A 16,825-nucleotide genomic window follows, 5' to 3' on the forward strand; every position below is an offset into this window, starting at 1 on the left:
AATATATTGCAGGGGTTACTGCCCTCGCAGCAAATCAATCATGCCTTACAAATCCTTACCTCCGACACTAACAAAAGAAAATGCAGTGGCATAATCTGATGAAATATGTAGCAATTTGTGTTTGCATTAAGGCCAAACACAATGCTCATTAATGTTGCAAAAGAGGGGAAATTACAACAGCGGTAGGTATGTGCATTCAATACGTGCCTGAACATGTGTCTGCATATTAAAGCAAAGCTTTCTTTGCCTCTTCCCTTCACTTCCCACTGCTACTGCTGCTGTGGCTGCTGTTGTCTGACGCACCGCATCAAAGGGGTGGTTCAGAGTGTGTGTATATGTGACAGGAGCAAGTCAGAGAGGAAAGGCTATGCAAGGAACTCGTTTGGACTGCACCACATCGAATGTGCACAATGCCCTCTCTGGAGCTCCCCTGGGCGTCGCCACATTAGCCTCTTCACAGCTGTAATTATCCGCGACCACCCTTAAAAAGCATTGCATAAACTGCAGTGCTTCCCTTTCTACTAACATGCAAGTAGATAAAACTACAGAGGAGGGAGCAGAAGAGGCAGTTCCCATATATGGGGGGGGGAGGTGACGCGAGATGGCAAGGAAACCCTACTACTATACGACACTGGTTGTGAAGAACTTGGATAAGCTTAAGTTCAAGGTACAGTACAGTAAGTTCTTGCTATTTCTGAAAAATAAACACCATGCAAATATGTAAAGCAGACAAATTATGCAGGGCATGCAGAAGCAGAGCCGCATTAATTGAAGCGCACCACAGGGTCCAGGCGACACTACGGAAGCAGTTCACCGTCAAATCAACACTTCTGTGCCCGCCACGGTAGCTTTGCGGCTATGGCATTGCTAGAGGTCACAGATTTGATCCCAACTGCAACAGCCGCATTTCAACTGGGATGAAAGGGAAAATGCACGTGCCCTTAGATTTTGCGACACGTTAAAGAACATCACAATGTCAAAATTAATCCAGAGCCCGCCACTACAACGTGCCTCATAATTCGATTGTGGTTTTGGCACGTACAGCCCCATAATCCAATTCAAGTTTAATACTTCTGCCACAATGCAATGTGCCATGTGAGACAATTACAATTTTCAACCCTCTCAGAGGTTATGAAATATGGCACACATCTCAAGCAGACACCTCTCCCCGTGTGTTCTGTGTACTACGCAGCCAAACAGCAGCAGTGCATGCAAGGTAACACAAGGCAACACCACTCTCGTGTTAGAGTAAATGTTGAAGAAATTAAGCTTTCATCATCAACGTAACCACTAATTACCGTCAATCAAAGCAACCAGCACAGAAAGCTTCACTTAGATTCCCACAGTGCACAGGATCTGTATAACTTTTTCTTCTCACTGCTTCACAAAAGAGAGAGCAGAGCAATGTTCTGCATAACAAGTCCCACACATGCTGCACTAAAACAGACACTTGAAATTCCCAACATGGTCGCGGGATCGAATCTGGGCCACGGCGGCCGCATTTCGATGGGGTCGAAACGCAAAAAACACTTGTGCACTTAGATTAGGTGCACCATACAGAATCCCAGGTGGTCCAAATTTCCGGAGTTCCCTACTATGGTGTGTCTCATAATTAAATCATGGTTTTGGCATGTAAAACCCCACAGTTTTTATTTAATTCACAATACACTGCTGAGCATCTCTAAAAAACTTGTAGATTTATTGTATGCAACGTGTATAAGACATGTGATGTGCTAGTGACAAAAGGAAAAAAAAATGCGGGAACCACTTCCACATGCTTTCACTTGTCCATTTTGCCTTGCCCTGAACGTAGATGGATGGAAGAATTGCGCCACCCCACACGTCACCACCAGTCCTTCTGGTCACAAACATGTTAGTCATATTGCATTGCAGAATAGATCATAATCCATGTTACCTGAGCAAAGAAACAAATAAAAAGGTCACATTTATGACAAAATGCTAGTAATACAATAATTGAGAAAGGTGGCACACACACAGAGATCAAACAACATTACACACACAGTTCAAACAATATAACGTAACGAAAAGCTATTGCAACCAGATCACAAAGAACATCTGGAGAAAGGTTAATGTTAAGATGATCATATGAGCATCCCCTTTGAAATGAGGTTTTGGCACATGGAACCAGGCTTCCTCTTTAAAAGTTTCCATTGCTTTTAAACCTCTAAATATCTTCATACTCTAAGCTGCATTCTACACAGTATAAAGCTCACTTCATTGCGTGTTAAGCGTCCCTTTGCGACACCAATCTTCTGACCGTCTATTACTAATCTCCACAGCCATTCATTTGTTTTCCCTAACAGAAACTTTTAGCTTGTCCACTATTCCAGTAAACGGGAGTGGTTTGGGCGGATTGCCGGATTTGCGGGGGCGTAAACGTGAGCGGCCAGAGCAGTGCAGCCGCCTGGTAGCGTAGAGTTCAACCAGACGAACACAGAGCTAAAACTGCAGTAACTCACTATATCCTGCTTCGCTACTCGTGCACATTTTTGGCAGCTGCATATAATCGTGTTCACAATTGCGAACACGATTATGCCACTGTCGAAAATTTACACCAGCAGATAAGCAGAATATAGTAATTAGCTTTGTGTTCGTGTGGTTGAGCTTTGTGCCACCAGCTGGTGACACCAATCTGGCCGCTCACATTTCACCCCCACTAAACCGGCAAACCGCCCGCGCTTGCTGGAATACCAGACGAGCTAAACGTATCTAATGTCCTTAAAGGGTCACTAAAGTGAAAAATGATTTCTTCTGCATCAGTAAATTATCGTTCTACAACACCAAAAATACCACTCTTACAACGATAAGACGCTTGGTAAGCCAGAAGAAGTACAAGAACGAAATACGGGTGGCGACGCCTACTTAAGTTCTCACACCTAGGGGCTGTGACGTCTTGGATTTTGATGGCATCTTCTAGGGCCTACTAATTATATATAGTAGCGACACAGATTGACTACATTGTTTTCTAAAGGAACCAAATATTAAACATGGCAAGTTTCGGGAACCTTTACTCAGCCAATGCGGCCCAAATGCGAAAACATACTTTGGAATCCCTGACATCACGCTGAGGTACCGGCGCTGGGGTTTCGGCACAAAATTAAAATACTGATACTTGGACCTTCATTTTCTCATCTAATAATCAAACTATTTTTTTTAAACGACTGCCTGCAGGGCTCTCCAACAATGCTTCATTAGTCTAAACTGATTTATTGTTTTGCTTTATTGTCCCTTTAAAACCTAACGTTGCAGCCAAGCCTAGTGCTTCCACATTTATCGATGGATGGACACCGTGACAAACCTACAGAATGTGCTCAATAGTTTCTGCACCATTTGATGTGATCCATTATAGATTATTCCTTCCTAAAGCCAGCCTGTTCTCTTGGATAGCTGAAGTGTTGCCCTTATTCTATTGGAAATTATCTTGAATATTTTATACAATACTGAAAGCAAGCTAATGGGCCTACAATTTTTCAATTCTTTAATTTCTCCCTTCTTGTGGATTAGTATACTGTTGGCATTCTTCCAGTTCTCTGGTACACCTAAAGTCATGTGGCATTGCGTATAAAGGGCCACAAGCTTTTAAAGCATGGTCATGGTATCTCCTCCATCTGTTTTGCAAGGCCCTCCTAACTTCATTGTTATAGAAGGAGCCTCTGTACACTGTTCATTACTACTTCGAATCAAAGTAGCATGGCTGCTCTGGGTACTGTACAGGTTAGTATAGAATTATTCCGTTGCTTTTACTATACCTTCTAAATTGTTATTACCCTGCTTTTCTTTCAGTGCATACATCTTGTCCTATGCCAAGTTTTCTCCTCACCAATTTCAAGCTGCATACATTTTTTACTGCTTCCTCACTCTTTCTCACACAATGATTCCAAATACCCCTTACCTTTGCCTTGTTTATCTGTTTTGACAGTTCCGTGAATTCTATCTGATCTCCTGAGTTGGACACTTTCATTCTTTGTTGATTATAAGGTCCTCTGCTGGTTGGGAGAGCTTACCTACTGGTTGCCTTGGTGCCTTACCTCCCACTTCAATTGCTGCTTCTGAAACCAGTCTAGTTAGTTTCATTCATCATCTCTATGTCATCTGCATATGTCTGTTCTAAAGCTGCGTATTTGTTTGAAAGCACCAGCCTGAATTAGTCTGCTTTTACCATTACTGTGTCCAGGTTGGCCTGCTTCTTCTCGACTAATTTTACTCTTTCTCTCTTCATACTGAGGGAATCCTAGACCTCACTAACCTACGGTTACCGCACCTTACCCTACCTAACACTTCTACATCCTGCTTTATGCTGGGATTGGCAGAGAGTATGAAATCACAGTATGGGAACTTCAATACAGAATCACAGTGAAGTGTAGTGCAACACGAGGACAAGGGCACAAGAATGAACAAATGACACACGCAAAGCAACAAGGACATAAGCGTAGTCCGCTCCTTCCCCCCCTTTCACCAGTCACAAAGGAGACAAAGTCAACCTGTCGCATTGGCATTCCATGTGTTCCCAGAATTAGCAAACAGCTTTTGATGGCGCTGGCGAAAGAAGGTGTCAAGGTTGTGCACAAGCCAGTGCCAACACTCGCCCAGTTGGTCCCATGGCTAAAGGACCGACCGTCCCAAGGACAAATGCCAGGGGTTTGTTTACAAAGTGTCATGCTCTAAGTGCCCCACCACTTACATAAGTGAAACAAAGAGTTTTTATGACAGAATCTGCCAGCAAAGGAATTACTTGCAGAAACTCGAAGCCCAGCATAGCTCTCTCTGTGAACACTGCTAGATGCATGACCACGCAATTGATTGCGGCGGCGCCTTTACAATCAATAGCGAGACTAACCAGGTGAGATGACTCTGGCTTGACTCGTGGCACATTGAAAACACTCATGGCAACATCAATCGGTCGTTGTGGACACCCTCCACCCCCCGTGTTCGCACATGACCTTCGCAATGCTACAGTGAGGAGGAATCAAAAAAAAAAAAAACAGGAGTTTAAAGGTTGCTGTTTCTTCAGCCACTTCAATCCCTCCATGAAGAAGTGACCAAGTCAGTCCCGAAACATCAAGAATTTTTAAACCTTGGCCACAGCAGTTTTCGCTTCTAAAATTTCCCCACCAGTCAGACAGATCTTTGTTGATGATTATTTTTAAGAAATTAATGGACAATACAAAGAAAGCAACCAGTGTTAAATCAATTTGGGTGTGTTATTCCTTCATTCTTGTGTCCTTGTCCCTGTCTTTCACTACACTTCACTGTGATTAAAAAATGACTGACATGAATTTTTACACAAACTGCTTACCAAAAAGCCTGCAAATGATGTGACAAAACCTTCTTTCACAAGCTCCCACACACCACCATACTCCTCATCATCCACCTTTTGGAATGAGCTCGTGTAAGCATACACAAGTACTGTGTTAACACAGAAGAACCTGCATAGAAAAAATAATAAAGAAACTTAAATTTCCATAGTTACTCTTGAGATCCCCCTGCTTTTGCTGCAAAAGAGAGAGACGGTAGATTTATTGAGGAAAGAGGATCTATTCAGAGCAGCCTGAGACACACTCCACTCTGTGCAATTGTTCTTACTGCTTGCATTACAAACAGAACATAGCTACACCAACTCAGGTTGGCACTAAGTGCAGCATAACACAATGTAATACTGAAAGGGAGAGAACAAGAAAAAGCAACAATAATGGAAAAACTGTGACCTGATCCAATAATAATTGAGGCCAATAATTTTTTTAGAACACTACCACTCAGAACTGAACACTTTTTAATTATCCCCATCATCTTTTAAGTCTTTAAAGCAATTAAATGGTGCACAGCTTCTGCATGCTTGCAGTACAGCTTATAAAGAAGTTATTCAATGAGATTGTAGGTTTGTCAGCATATTGTTATAAAATCAGATATCAATTGCAAAATCACTTCACTTTATTTTGTGGAGAGATACTGACATAATAGTGCTTCTAATAAGGTACATACACACCAACTCGGGATAGAATAATAGTGTAGTTATACATTCTGTCAAAGAAGAGATGTAGTTCCTATGACAAAACTAATAATGCTGCAGGTACATGGTAGATAAGTAAACAGACATGCTTCCAAAGCTATTAAATTATAAGAGTAAAACATTTTGTGAAGTAGCACACAAACAACAACTGGTGCAAGTCTTACCATAAAAAGTAACACTGGTTCTGTTGATGCGATGAGGGCACATATTCAAAATGATGAAGTTTAGCTGTGAAATACTCCATTAACAAAGCTAGCCATCAGGAGGTTGTGCCTATCATAAGTAGGCGAGAAAAGGCAAAACAATTACAAGCTTTGTCCCGATTGTACTCGGGTCAAAATGCCACAAAAGAAAGGAAATAAACGTGAAATGATTTTTGAGCTGCTGCGAAAAGTTGATCACCTTTATGATTTTATTTAGATAAGTAATATCAATTGAATGGGGAAGATAGGATCAGGAATAAGCAAAATTGTAATTGCAACAGAAGTGAATCAAGCTTGCATCATTACCGCAAAATTGTACCGTAACGCCGCTTTTTTTTTTGCGATATACTTACAATGCGATTCCTAAGAATCCTTTAAGTGGCACCAGGCCCCACGCCAGCCCAAGGAGAATTCCGAGGATTTGTCGTGACCAGTACAAGACGTCGAGAAATTCGTCCTGCGAATTAACCCAAGACGGCAAGACGTAAAAGCAGCAATACATTCCGTGTGGGACGGCGGTGAGGAAGCAGGGACAAGAGCCTAGAACACAGCGTTCACAATTTCCAAACCGTTCATAAATTCAGATCCAACTTTTTTTCTCTTTTTTTTTCAGCCGCGCGAGACGTGGTTAATACGAAAACAAAACAACAGAGAATCTGAACAACACTTTAGTTAGAGCTTGGGTAACAGACAATCTGACCAACACTATAGTTAGAGTTCGCGTCGTTTCGTCATATACCTTGATATCTATACATACTATTATTATTGTAGCCGCTCGTGCAAACAGTGCACAACAAACTTTGCAGCGCCCACAAGTGCACTGCTTTCACCTTAGAAAATATGTCTACAAAATTCCTTTCTTTGCAAAGACGTGCGTTGAATGCAATATGTTTAACCCGCTCTAAAGGAAAGAACACGAAGATTTCATCTCTCACCTTGTCGGGCCATTCGGAGTTCGGCGTGAACGCCCGTACCCATACAGAGGATAAGTTTTCTTTAGCATGGCCATTTCTCTCTACTTGTTTCCGTCTCTGGTTCATTTTTTGCCACTATTGTTCAAGACTATATTAAGAAAGCTTTAAAAAATTCGTTAGCTCAGAAACTTCCGCACGCTAAACACGCCGACCAAGCCATCTTGAATCATGTTGGATTCTCGCACCAAACTCGAATCCCTCTATCGGTGCGCAAATCATGTACACAAAAGTTTATCATAAAAAAAATGATGTTGCAGTAACATAAATGGCACGCAAAATTATGTTGTTTAGTGTTTTGAGTGCATAGCCCAGTTACTGAAAAATTGACTTGCCACGTTGGACATGCGCAAATTATGCACCTTCGTACGGCGCGTTATTTGAAGTGACAATCTGCACGCACTTAGAAAGGCACGTCCCACATTGCACCCACATGCGACACCAAGCAACCGCCGACATTAACCACTCATACGGACCTACCGCGACCTCAGTTAAACCCAAGTACCCATTAGATGGGCTATACGGTACTGCCTTGATCCTATGTTATTCGGTAAATAGAACACTGAGGAGAGAAGATACGTCCAATAGACTCCTACCGAAATGTTTTCTGAACAATATAGAAAATCTACGATCTGAAAATACACCATAGAATGGCGACCAGCAAAGATGTCAGCAACGCCACGTTTCCAAGTCTGACTTTAAGTCACGTCTGAGGTTTGAGCACAATTTTTACCCGCACTTAACGGCAAAATTAACATTTAGTACCTTAATTCGTTGCATGCAATCAGCCATTGTTTATAAATGATCAGTAATAAAGAGACAACTAGAGGTGAGCAAGTACTGATTTTCAAACTGAATCAAATATGAATGAAATTTTACTCGAGTTTTCAGTAGTTAACGGATACTTTCCGAATAGCCATAGCTTCTAGAACTGGACCTGCAAAGAAAATTATCAGACGTTTCTTGTTTCTCTTCTTATTTCAAATCGGACATGTATGTGCATCCCTCGACGCGTCTACGTACGCTGCTTGTTTTCGGATCTAAGCATAGCTGCAATCATTGCCTTAATCCATGTTGAGCATAAAGCGGCTTTCTGAAACACCAGAGCGCATGTTAAAGCAGTACTTCCTAATACGGGCTGATGGCATGGTAGATATAAAATTGGCAATGACTGGAAAACTTTAAGCGGTATATTCGTCAGCATTGTTATTACAAGTATCATTTAATTCCTAATCAGAAAGAACATTTCATTGGCTTGCAGGAGTGGAATATAAATTTTCCATATTTTCGCTACTCATTATGAATTGTTAAAACACAGACGAGGCTACAGATATATTTCACATCTCTTGGAACCCAAACATCGAGGCCTAAGTATAATAATCATTTATGTTATTAAGCACAATTAAACAACCAAAAGACATTACTTAGGATGTATATGCGTAATGAAATCGCCTAGATAATTTATAACGAAACAAAAAAAGAGCAATCAAAAATTAAATTCTGGGGTTTAACTACACAACTGGCTACGAGGGACGCTGTTGTAGAGTCTCCGCATTAATTTCGCCCACCGTACACGTGCAAAACTCAAAATTTTACGTCATGGGCGTTTTACGTGCAAAAACCACGATCTGATTATGACACGAGCGTTTTTGGCATTTCGCTCCGCCGAACTGCGGTCACCGCAGCCGGGATGCAACCCGCAACCATGAGCTCAGCAGTGCAACACTAACCGCGGCGGGTGCACCCTAAACACGCTGAACAATCGTTTTATTTATTTATTTATTTGTCTGTCTGTTTTCTTGGGGGGAGGGGGCTCAGATGTGCGAGATGAAAGCACCAAACGACGGCAGACTGTCTAGACGTGACAAAGTGAGTGCTTGAAAGAACTTTATTGGATGTCCGGCAAGGAGGGCGTACTCGCCGCGTACCCGGCTTGTCCCAGGTGGAGACCGGCAGGTCTAGCCCACTAGCCCGGTCACGACTTTACAATTGCTAGTAAGTACAGCGGGGCGTGGCACTTCCGGAGGCGCCGAACGTTTGCTCGCATGCGCGAGTAAGGGCGAGTGCGAGAGAAAAAAAATGGAGGACGCTTAAGCTTCGCCTTTAAGAGTGGAACGCGATAGCATTCAAAGATCCCTGTGTGCTTCTCACGCTTCCCGGCAACTGCAGCATATGCAACCATAATGCTTACCGGGAAACGCTCGCGGCGAACGCTATGCACGAAGGCTGGTAGTCAGGCCCAAACAATGAAACGTTCCTTTCCTTCGAGCGCTTCCTAACCTTACGTGAGGCCACCTTACAGAGAAGGACCGATGGAGGAAGCAAGCGTACTCTGAAAGCTCCCTTCACCCGTCCTCACGTAAGGAGCGGTCGCCGCATGCCTGGGTTCGAGATTATCTCTTAAAAGCTTTACGCGAACACCATTATTCAATAAAAAAATGTTGTATCGTCGCACAATCTTTAAATTGAAGAGCTAATATAGAGAAGCGTGGACGCTTTCTCCTAGTTTTGTTTGCTAAACTTAAAAAAAGTAGCGCATTACAGTGCAAAACTTGACGTGCTCCAGCAACGCTGGCACGCCGGCGTCGTGCAACGCCTAGCAACGCCTAGCAACGCTTCCATGCTGCACGCGTGACTGAAACGAACATGCCTTGCAAGACTACGGTACACTGTAGCAAGACGTACCGTGCTCGCGCTTCTCCGCATGTGGGCGACAGCGCGCATGCGCAAGCAAACGTCACGTGGTTAAGCAGTGAGGTGAAGCGCTCGTTCAGGGCCAGGAGTGGCGTAAGGACGCATGAAGATAGCTTTGGAGCTACCTTATGCTGAGGAAGCACCAAGGAAGCCTTCGCCGAGGGCCCCTCGGTAAGGAAGCTTTCAGAGTGACATAAGGTAGCCTCACCGCAATGAAGGCTTCCTTACTGAGGTAAGGATGATTTCATTGTTTGGCCCTCAGCCTCTCGCATGGGCCGCGATGCGGCAAAGGCGTGCGCCATCTGGAAGGGTTTCAAGGAAGCGGGCTCGCCCCTCCGTGTACTCCGAGATATTTACGCGCTGGCGTGCACTAATGTCGGTGGTAACTCCGTTAGACAGGTATCAGTAAGCTATAGCAGGAGACGAAAGATCTGATCAAGAAACGCCAATGTATGAAAGCCTCTAACCCTACAGCTAGAATAGAACTGGGAAAACTTTCGAAGTTGAAAAACAAGCGTGTAGACAGCTGACATAAGGAAGTATAATATGGATAGAATTGAACATGCTCTCAGGAACGGAGGAAGCCTAAAATCAGTGAAGAAACTAGGAATAGGCAAGAATCAGGTGTTTGCAGGGACGACATGGCCACAATTAGTACATGACCAGGGTTGTTGGAGAAGACTTTGCCCTGCAGTGGGCGTGACCAGGCTGATGATGATGATGGCGCCCAAATGGCAGACGCCGTATCCGGTCTATGAATCGCAGAAACTCTGGAAAAGGGGTTTGTTTGAATTTTCGCGTAACATAATTATGTTTTCACATATACTCAAATTACAACCCGAGAGCTATCATGTCCGTAGGTTGTGTGTAAGCCATTGTTTACTATTTTTCCACGTATTTTAGCTTGAGAAATTCAATTAGTTTAGTCAATTCCTTGCCTCACGTGGGAGGCCTGGGTATGTGCAATTCGAAAATGTTTTTGTCGACGCGACGTCCAACTTTATGAGACACGGGCTCCTTAACGCTGTCGCGTTAAGACGTATGACTCTGTCTAGGCACTACGCAGAAGTTTCTTATGGCGTTTTTCACTGGTCGATCTGGAGCAGCCGCCTGAATCCTCGAGCGAGCGCTCGGCTTTCACCAATCCGAGTCTGCCAGTGGAGCGCACGAACGCTCCGCGGGAGATCACACAGGAAGTCTGCGTGCACGTGACACAAACCGGTTCCGCAAACTATGCCCAACACAATGTTGTGCGTACCGACCGGGTACCGATTTCGCTTGAAGACGGAAGTGACGCCATGTGACACGTTCTATTTCCGCCCGAATCCGCGTCTCGGCGGCGGAGCAAGTGAGAGCGATCCGGCGCGGAGCGAGTTGATCCGAAACGACCAGTGGAACGCGCGAACCCGCTCCAGATCGACCAGTGAAATTCGGATTCGTTGCCGCGGAGCAAAAAAACCTGCTCCGAATCGACCAATGAAAAACGCCATTAGTGTTGTATGCGTTTGTCCCTAGGCATTGCGGTGTGGGCTAGAGTTTGTTTACGCTCGGACGCTGACTGCCGGCGCTGTATGGATGGATGGGTGTATGAGCGTCCTCTTTGGAACGGGGTGGTGGGTCGCGCCACCAAGCTCTTGTTATTACATTGCCTAGTGTCCTAGCTATGTTAAAAAAGAAGAAAATAAAAAAAACTAATTCCCATAACCAAACTTTCTAAACCCCTTTTGTTGTTTTTGCACGCCTCCGTTGTTTGTCGTTTCGCTACTTCCACCAATCTTCCAATCGCCCCTTACTAATCTCTACTGCGGACATGTTTACTTTCCCCCTGCTAACTGGTGAAGCACGTGAAACAGGGGAAGCAGCGCGCACTGACGCCCCATTTGGCGACCGCTGTGTCGGACAGACTGTCTCGCACCTGCGGCGCTCGTGCTAAAGTCAGTCGTGCCGGATCATACGTTTCTCGCGCCTCGATGCATCTTGAAACTGACGCCGCAGATGTTTCCGTAGGAGTAGTAGGGACTGTAGTAGAGGCCGGGCCGCATATATCGAAAAGCTAGAAGGCAGAGCGCCTTAACAAGCGCGGTTGAACGCGAGTAGCTGAAAGGCCGCCGGTGACGCTCGCCGCCCCTGCAACCGCTATGAGAATACGCCACGCTGGACTAATGCCTTTTATGCTAAACTAACCTAACGTTAACCTAGACAAACGTGGCCGAGACCCAAAGTCAATCCTCACGGCGTAACCGCTGTGAGAATACACCGCGCCACCCTAACACCATTTACGTTAACCTAACCTAAGCTAGCCTCACCTGGGCGAGATACAAAGCCAGTAATCTTCACGGCGTGACATCAGGAAATGGCATTCAATCGTGGTTGTTGTGCGTTTATTTCACTCAGAAGGGACCACTCAAAACTGCTCCAGTAAAGTCGCGGGCAGCAGCATACGAAAAGCTTGCCAAGAGTGAAGATACTTCTGGAGGAGAGCAGGCCCGGCCTCTACTATGGCCCCTACTGCTCCCTCGGGAACATCAGTGATCTTCTTCTTTTTTTGAGGGCAGGGCGCCGTAAGGGGCAAGAAAGGTTTGATCCGGCATCATTGACTCAGCACCAGCGCCGCAGGAGCGAGAAAGTCTGTCCGACGTATCTTCAGGCACAGCGATCACCAAATGGGCTTCCATGCCCACTGCCTCACCGCGCCGGCAGCCAGTGTCGGAGCGTAAACAAACTCGACCCCACTCCGCAATGCCCGCACGCCTTGGGGACAGACGTGTGCAACACGTGTAAAGAAACTTCAAGGAGCAAAAAGATTTTCTCTCTCGCACTCGCTCTCACTCGCGACTGCGCAGAAACGTTGGGCGCCTCCGGAAATGCCACGCCCCGCTGTACTTAATAATAATATTTGGGGTTTTACGTGCCAAAACCACTTTCTGATTATGAGGCACGCCGTAGTGGAGGACTCCGGAAATTTTGACCACCTGGGGTTCTTTAACGTGCACCTAAATCTAAGCACACGGGTGTTTTCGCATTTCGCCCCCATCGAAATGCGGCCGCCGTGGCCGGGATTCGATCCCGCGACCTCGTGCTCAGCAGCCCAACACCATAGCCACTGAGCAACCACGGCGGGTACCCGCTGTACTTAGTGGCAATTGTAAAAATGCAGCCCGGTCGCGGGCACGCAGGACAGCCAGGATTTGCTTGTCTAGAGCGGGGCATCTCGGGGGTATGTCGACTCGCACTCCCAGAGCATGTGTGCTAGAGCGGAGGTCTGCCCGCAGGACGGTCAGGCGTCGTCGCGATATACGTCGGGGTAAGCTTATTGTAGAACGGGCAAACACGAATATGTGCCGGTCTGAAACGGCTTGCGCCCTACTCAGCTTGGGGTGAGGGGGTGGGAAGACTCTTCTAGACATGTAGAAGAATTTCGTAACCTCGCGTTGTGAGTGGCCAGGCAGTGTTTGAATTATCAACTTTTGCCGAGACTGAATAACGTAAATAGTTCGTGGGCGCGAAACTTCTCGAAAGGTCCCCTCGTCACCTTCTTAAGGATGTGGCTAATTGTGCATACATGGCACAACTTGTGCTCTTTTTCGGGCATTGCGCTCGACTTCTTCGCCCGTGTTGGGTTTCTTGCTTCCTTTGAGCGTCTGTGAACAAGGTTTCCGCCAATGACGTCAACACCGAACGAGGAAGCCGGCTTTGAAAGGCCGCTGGACCTGATTATCAAAACTAATAGACTGGTGAACGCACGGTTCCCAAGCAGAGCGTTGCTATGCCTCATATGTTACGATCTTCGAGTGGGCGGAGTCACAGTCAAACCAAATTTCGCAATATAAGCTGTGGTAGAAGCTACGTCGGGCAAACTGGCCGCTGCGTCAAGTCATGCGAATACTACTGTCATGCAGCAAGCGAACACTTTGAAGGATATGAGTGCGCATCTCTCAGCGCATTGCAGACCCGCGTTTTTTTCTGATGCGAGAATCCTGGGCAAAAGTAGACAGAACTGCGCGGGAACTCTTAGAAGCATTTCACGTTTGAATCAGTAGTCAAGGCTGTGTCAGCCAAACCTCAGTTATTTTATGCGATGCCGAAATGCGATTACTAATTTCTTGTCGCTGATGGCACCTTCTGCAGTTCGTCGCACCTTGTTATCGCGAGTTTGCACTGTACATATGTATATAGTATAGCATGGCTTGCTTCGGAAAAAAAACAGTTGTGAGCGTAGTGCCGGTCTTTCAGTCTGCTCTTTCTTTTCACTGTTCTTTTTTTTCTGAATTTTTTGCGCTGCAAAAATCATGTCTTGCATATTGTAGCGCAGGAGGGCCAATCATTCGCCGAACTTGTTTTTTTGCGAATTGCAGAATACTTTCAAAGTTCGTTAATATTACGTCCCCGCGAGAATTAGGTCATTTACAGTCGCCTTGAACATATCTATCTATCTATCTATCTATCTATCTATCTATCTATCTATCTATCTATCTATCTATCTATCTATCTATCTATCTATCTATCTATCTATCTATCTATCTATCTATCTATCTATCTATCTATCTATCTATCTATCTATCTATCTATCTATCTATCTATCTCATAGAGTTTCCTACAATATAATAGAGGAAACTCTGGCTCTGCAGTCGTTGACCCTTGTAAGAGTTGTCGGACGATCCCACCGCTGGCATACAATTGTAGGAGTTGTCGGACGACCTCGCCGCTGCCACCATTTGTAAGGGTTGAAGGTCGTAGAGAGGAACTTGGGAGGACAGGATTAGGCGTACAGGATTTATTTACAGTATTTAAATTTTAAACAAGTGATACATTTACCAGTCTAGCGTGACTCCCAAATGGAGCCCGCAAAACGAAGCATACAGCATACGAGCACGAAGCTCCAAACAGACTGACGAGCACGACGACGAGCACACTCTAGCAGCCGACAACAGCTGCTTATAAACACTCCATTGGTCCCTAGTTCCCTAGGTGAGAGAACTGTTCGACCAGTCATCGATCCGAGCTGCCTTTGAGCGGGAGGGCTTGCACACAGACGTACGCACTGGTTTCCCCGAACCCCAGTTGAGCGCGTGCCCGTAGCCAGGTGGTCACGCCTGACCCCAGCCGGCGCCTCTAAATTCCACAGTGGCGTCCGCCGCTGTCCATTGTCTGGCGTCTTCAAAGGCCCGTGAAAAGGCACCACAAGGCATCTCCTTCCAGGAAATCCTCCTGCTTCAGTCGAACCATGAAGGCGTTGGCGATTTCACTAACAATAGTTGGTCCGCCGATCGCGTTTAGTCATAGCGGCGCCGAGGGGTTGTTGACGCGCCACCTCGTGGTCCCTATGAAACGAGACACCGATTCTCCGAACGAGGCGCCTGGTGGATTGACGCTGCCGTAGTCCGCAGTTCTCTGAAGTAAGTTCATGGTTGGTTAGCGCTGTCCTCGCTGGTTCTCTGAAGGGCGCCACCACCGCGGGTCGATCGAAACACGTGCAGCGGGCTGAAATAGCTTTGCAGAGCGGTACCCCTGCAGGCCGATCCTAACACCCTGCATGGGATTGATGGGAAGTAATACATGGTCGTGCTTGTGGATTCAGACGTTCTTGTGGCTTTGTTTATTACGCTTTATATGCGTTCATTGTCGTAAATTTCAGGGCCATCTATAATCTTCGAAGTGCAGAAGACGCTGCGAACACGCACAATCGCTACTAATTGCAACGATTGAGCTTGTCGAGGTGGCCGAATCGAAACGCGCCTAGTGTCTCAAGGCTCTGGCATGCCCGCAATAAATTTATAAGGGCGTTTCACATTACTTGTCGATGCATGTGTCCGTGGCGCAATGGTTTCAATATCAGGCGTCTGTGCGAGAGGTCCTGTACACGAATCCTGCCGTCGGACAATTTTAATAAAGTTTATGTAATTACTTATTATTACGCATTGCATTGTTGAAAATGACGAGTTTACAAAGTCACGAAGCCGGTTGAAGCAAGAAGGACGATGTTTAGGCAAATCCATGTACTTGCCATAATTTCTATGCTGGTTCAACCACTCCTGTTGCAGCTCCCATGGACACTAGCGGCAGAGTTCCCTCTAGCAATTATTGTATTAAACTTTATGATCTATCTATATAGCCTCTTATAATTAAACCAACCCAGTAGCCCAAGATGTCGACCTGCTTGCGCCACTAATTATGTGCTCCTCGTCGTGATGCTGTCGTGATTGTTCCATTGTCGCCATTCCACCTTGGTGATATCTTGCTCTCGTCATGCCGCGTCGTCACGCCTTCTACCTCAACCCAGCGGCTTAAGTTGCCTAATAGCTTGAGCCAATAGGTATGGGCTCGTGGTCGTGATGCCGTTGTGGCCGTTACCGCTCCATCGCCGTCATTACAGCTTTGTCATCCGACAATCGTCATGTCATCGTCGTCACGCCAATGTCGTCATACAGTCGTCATGCATAAGTTATCGCATCACCATGGTGATGCCGTCGTGGTCGTTCAATAGACCTCATTCCAGATTAGAGATCTGACTCTCGTCATGTTGTCCTCGTCACGCCTTCTACTCCTACCCAGTGGTCCATGTTGTCTAGGATGTGTTTGGGGTGGTCATGTAATCGTGGTCGTTGCATCGTCGTCATTTCAGCTTTGTCATCCGACTCTCGTCATGCTGTCGTCATCACACCATCGCCATCGCACACTCGTCGTCATGTGACCATCGTCACGCTTTCGTTATGTCAATTTCATCAGTTCTGCAACGCCATCCTATTGTACTCATACCGTCGTCGTGAAACCACCTTCCTCATTCCACCGGCGTCAATCTTTTTTCGTCATTGTATTGTAATAATGCTGACGTCATTCAATCTTGATTACACATCACTAGTCATGCCGTCATCCACAGACAGTCGCTACCACGCCTCCATTGTCAGGCCATCGTCGTAATGCCGTCGTAG

At 45.8% G+C, this 16,825-nt stretch overlaps 1 protein-coding gene across 1 annotated transcript; it reads right to left on the reverse strand.

Annotated features, from left to right (window-relative positions):
* Positions 1 to 1,680: 1,680 nt before the first annotated feature.
* Positions 1,681 to 7,406, reverse strand: LOC139054244 (GEL complex subunit OPTI). The gene is made up of 4 exons (XM_070530957.1): positions 7,167 to 7,406; positions 6,585 to 6,688; positions 5,318 to 5,447; positions 1,681 to 1,915 (listed from the first exon to the last, which is right to left on the reverse strand). Exons 1-4 carry the CDS (start codon positions 7,269 to 7,271, stop codon positions 1,874 to 1,876), a joined length of 381 nt encoding a protein of 126 aa, XP_070387058.1. The 5' UTR covers positions 7,272 to 7,406; the 3' UTR covers positions 1,681 to 1,873.
* Positions 7,407 to 16,825: the final 9,419 nt, after the last annotated feature.

Source organism: Dermacentor albipictus, chromosome 1 (assembly GCF_038994185.2).
Source record: "Dermacentor albipictus isolate Rhodes 1998 colony chromosome 1, USDA_Dalb.pri_finalv2, whole genome shotgun sequence".
NCBI lineage: Eukaryota > Metazoa > Arthropoda > Arachnida > Ixodida > Ixodidae > Dermacentor > Dermacentor albipictus.

Excerpts from the sequence above, each read along its gene's own strand:
- LOC139054244 (XM_070530957.1), bottom strand. The coding sequence starts at position 7,271 with ATGAACCAGAGACGGAAACAAGTAGAGAGAAATGGCCATGCTAAAGAA. Across the intron at positions 6,689-7,166 it reads ACTCCGAATGGCCCGACAAG|GACGAATTTCTCGACGTCTT; the intron begins GTGAGAGATGAA and ends GTTAATTCGCAG. Across the intron at positions 1,916-5,317 it reads CATCATTTGCAGGCTTTTTG|GTAACATGGATTATGATCTA; the intron begins GTAAGCAGTTTG and ends TTCTTTGCTCAG.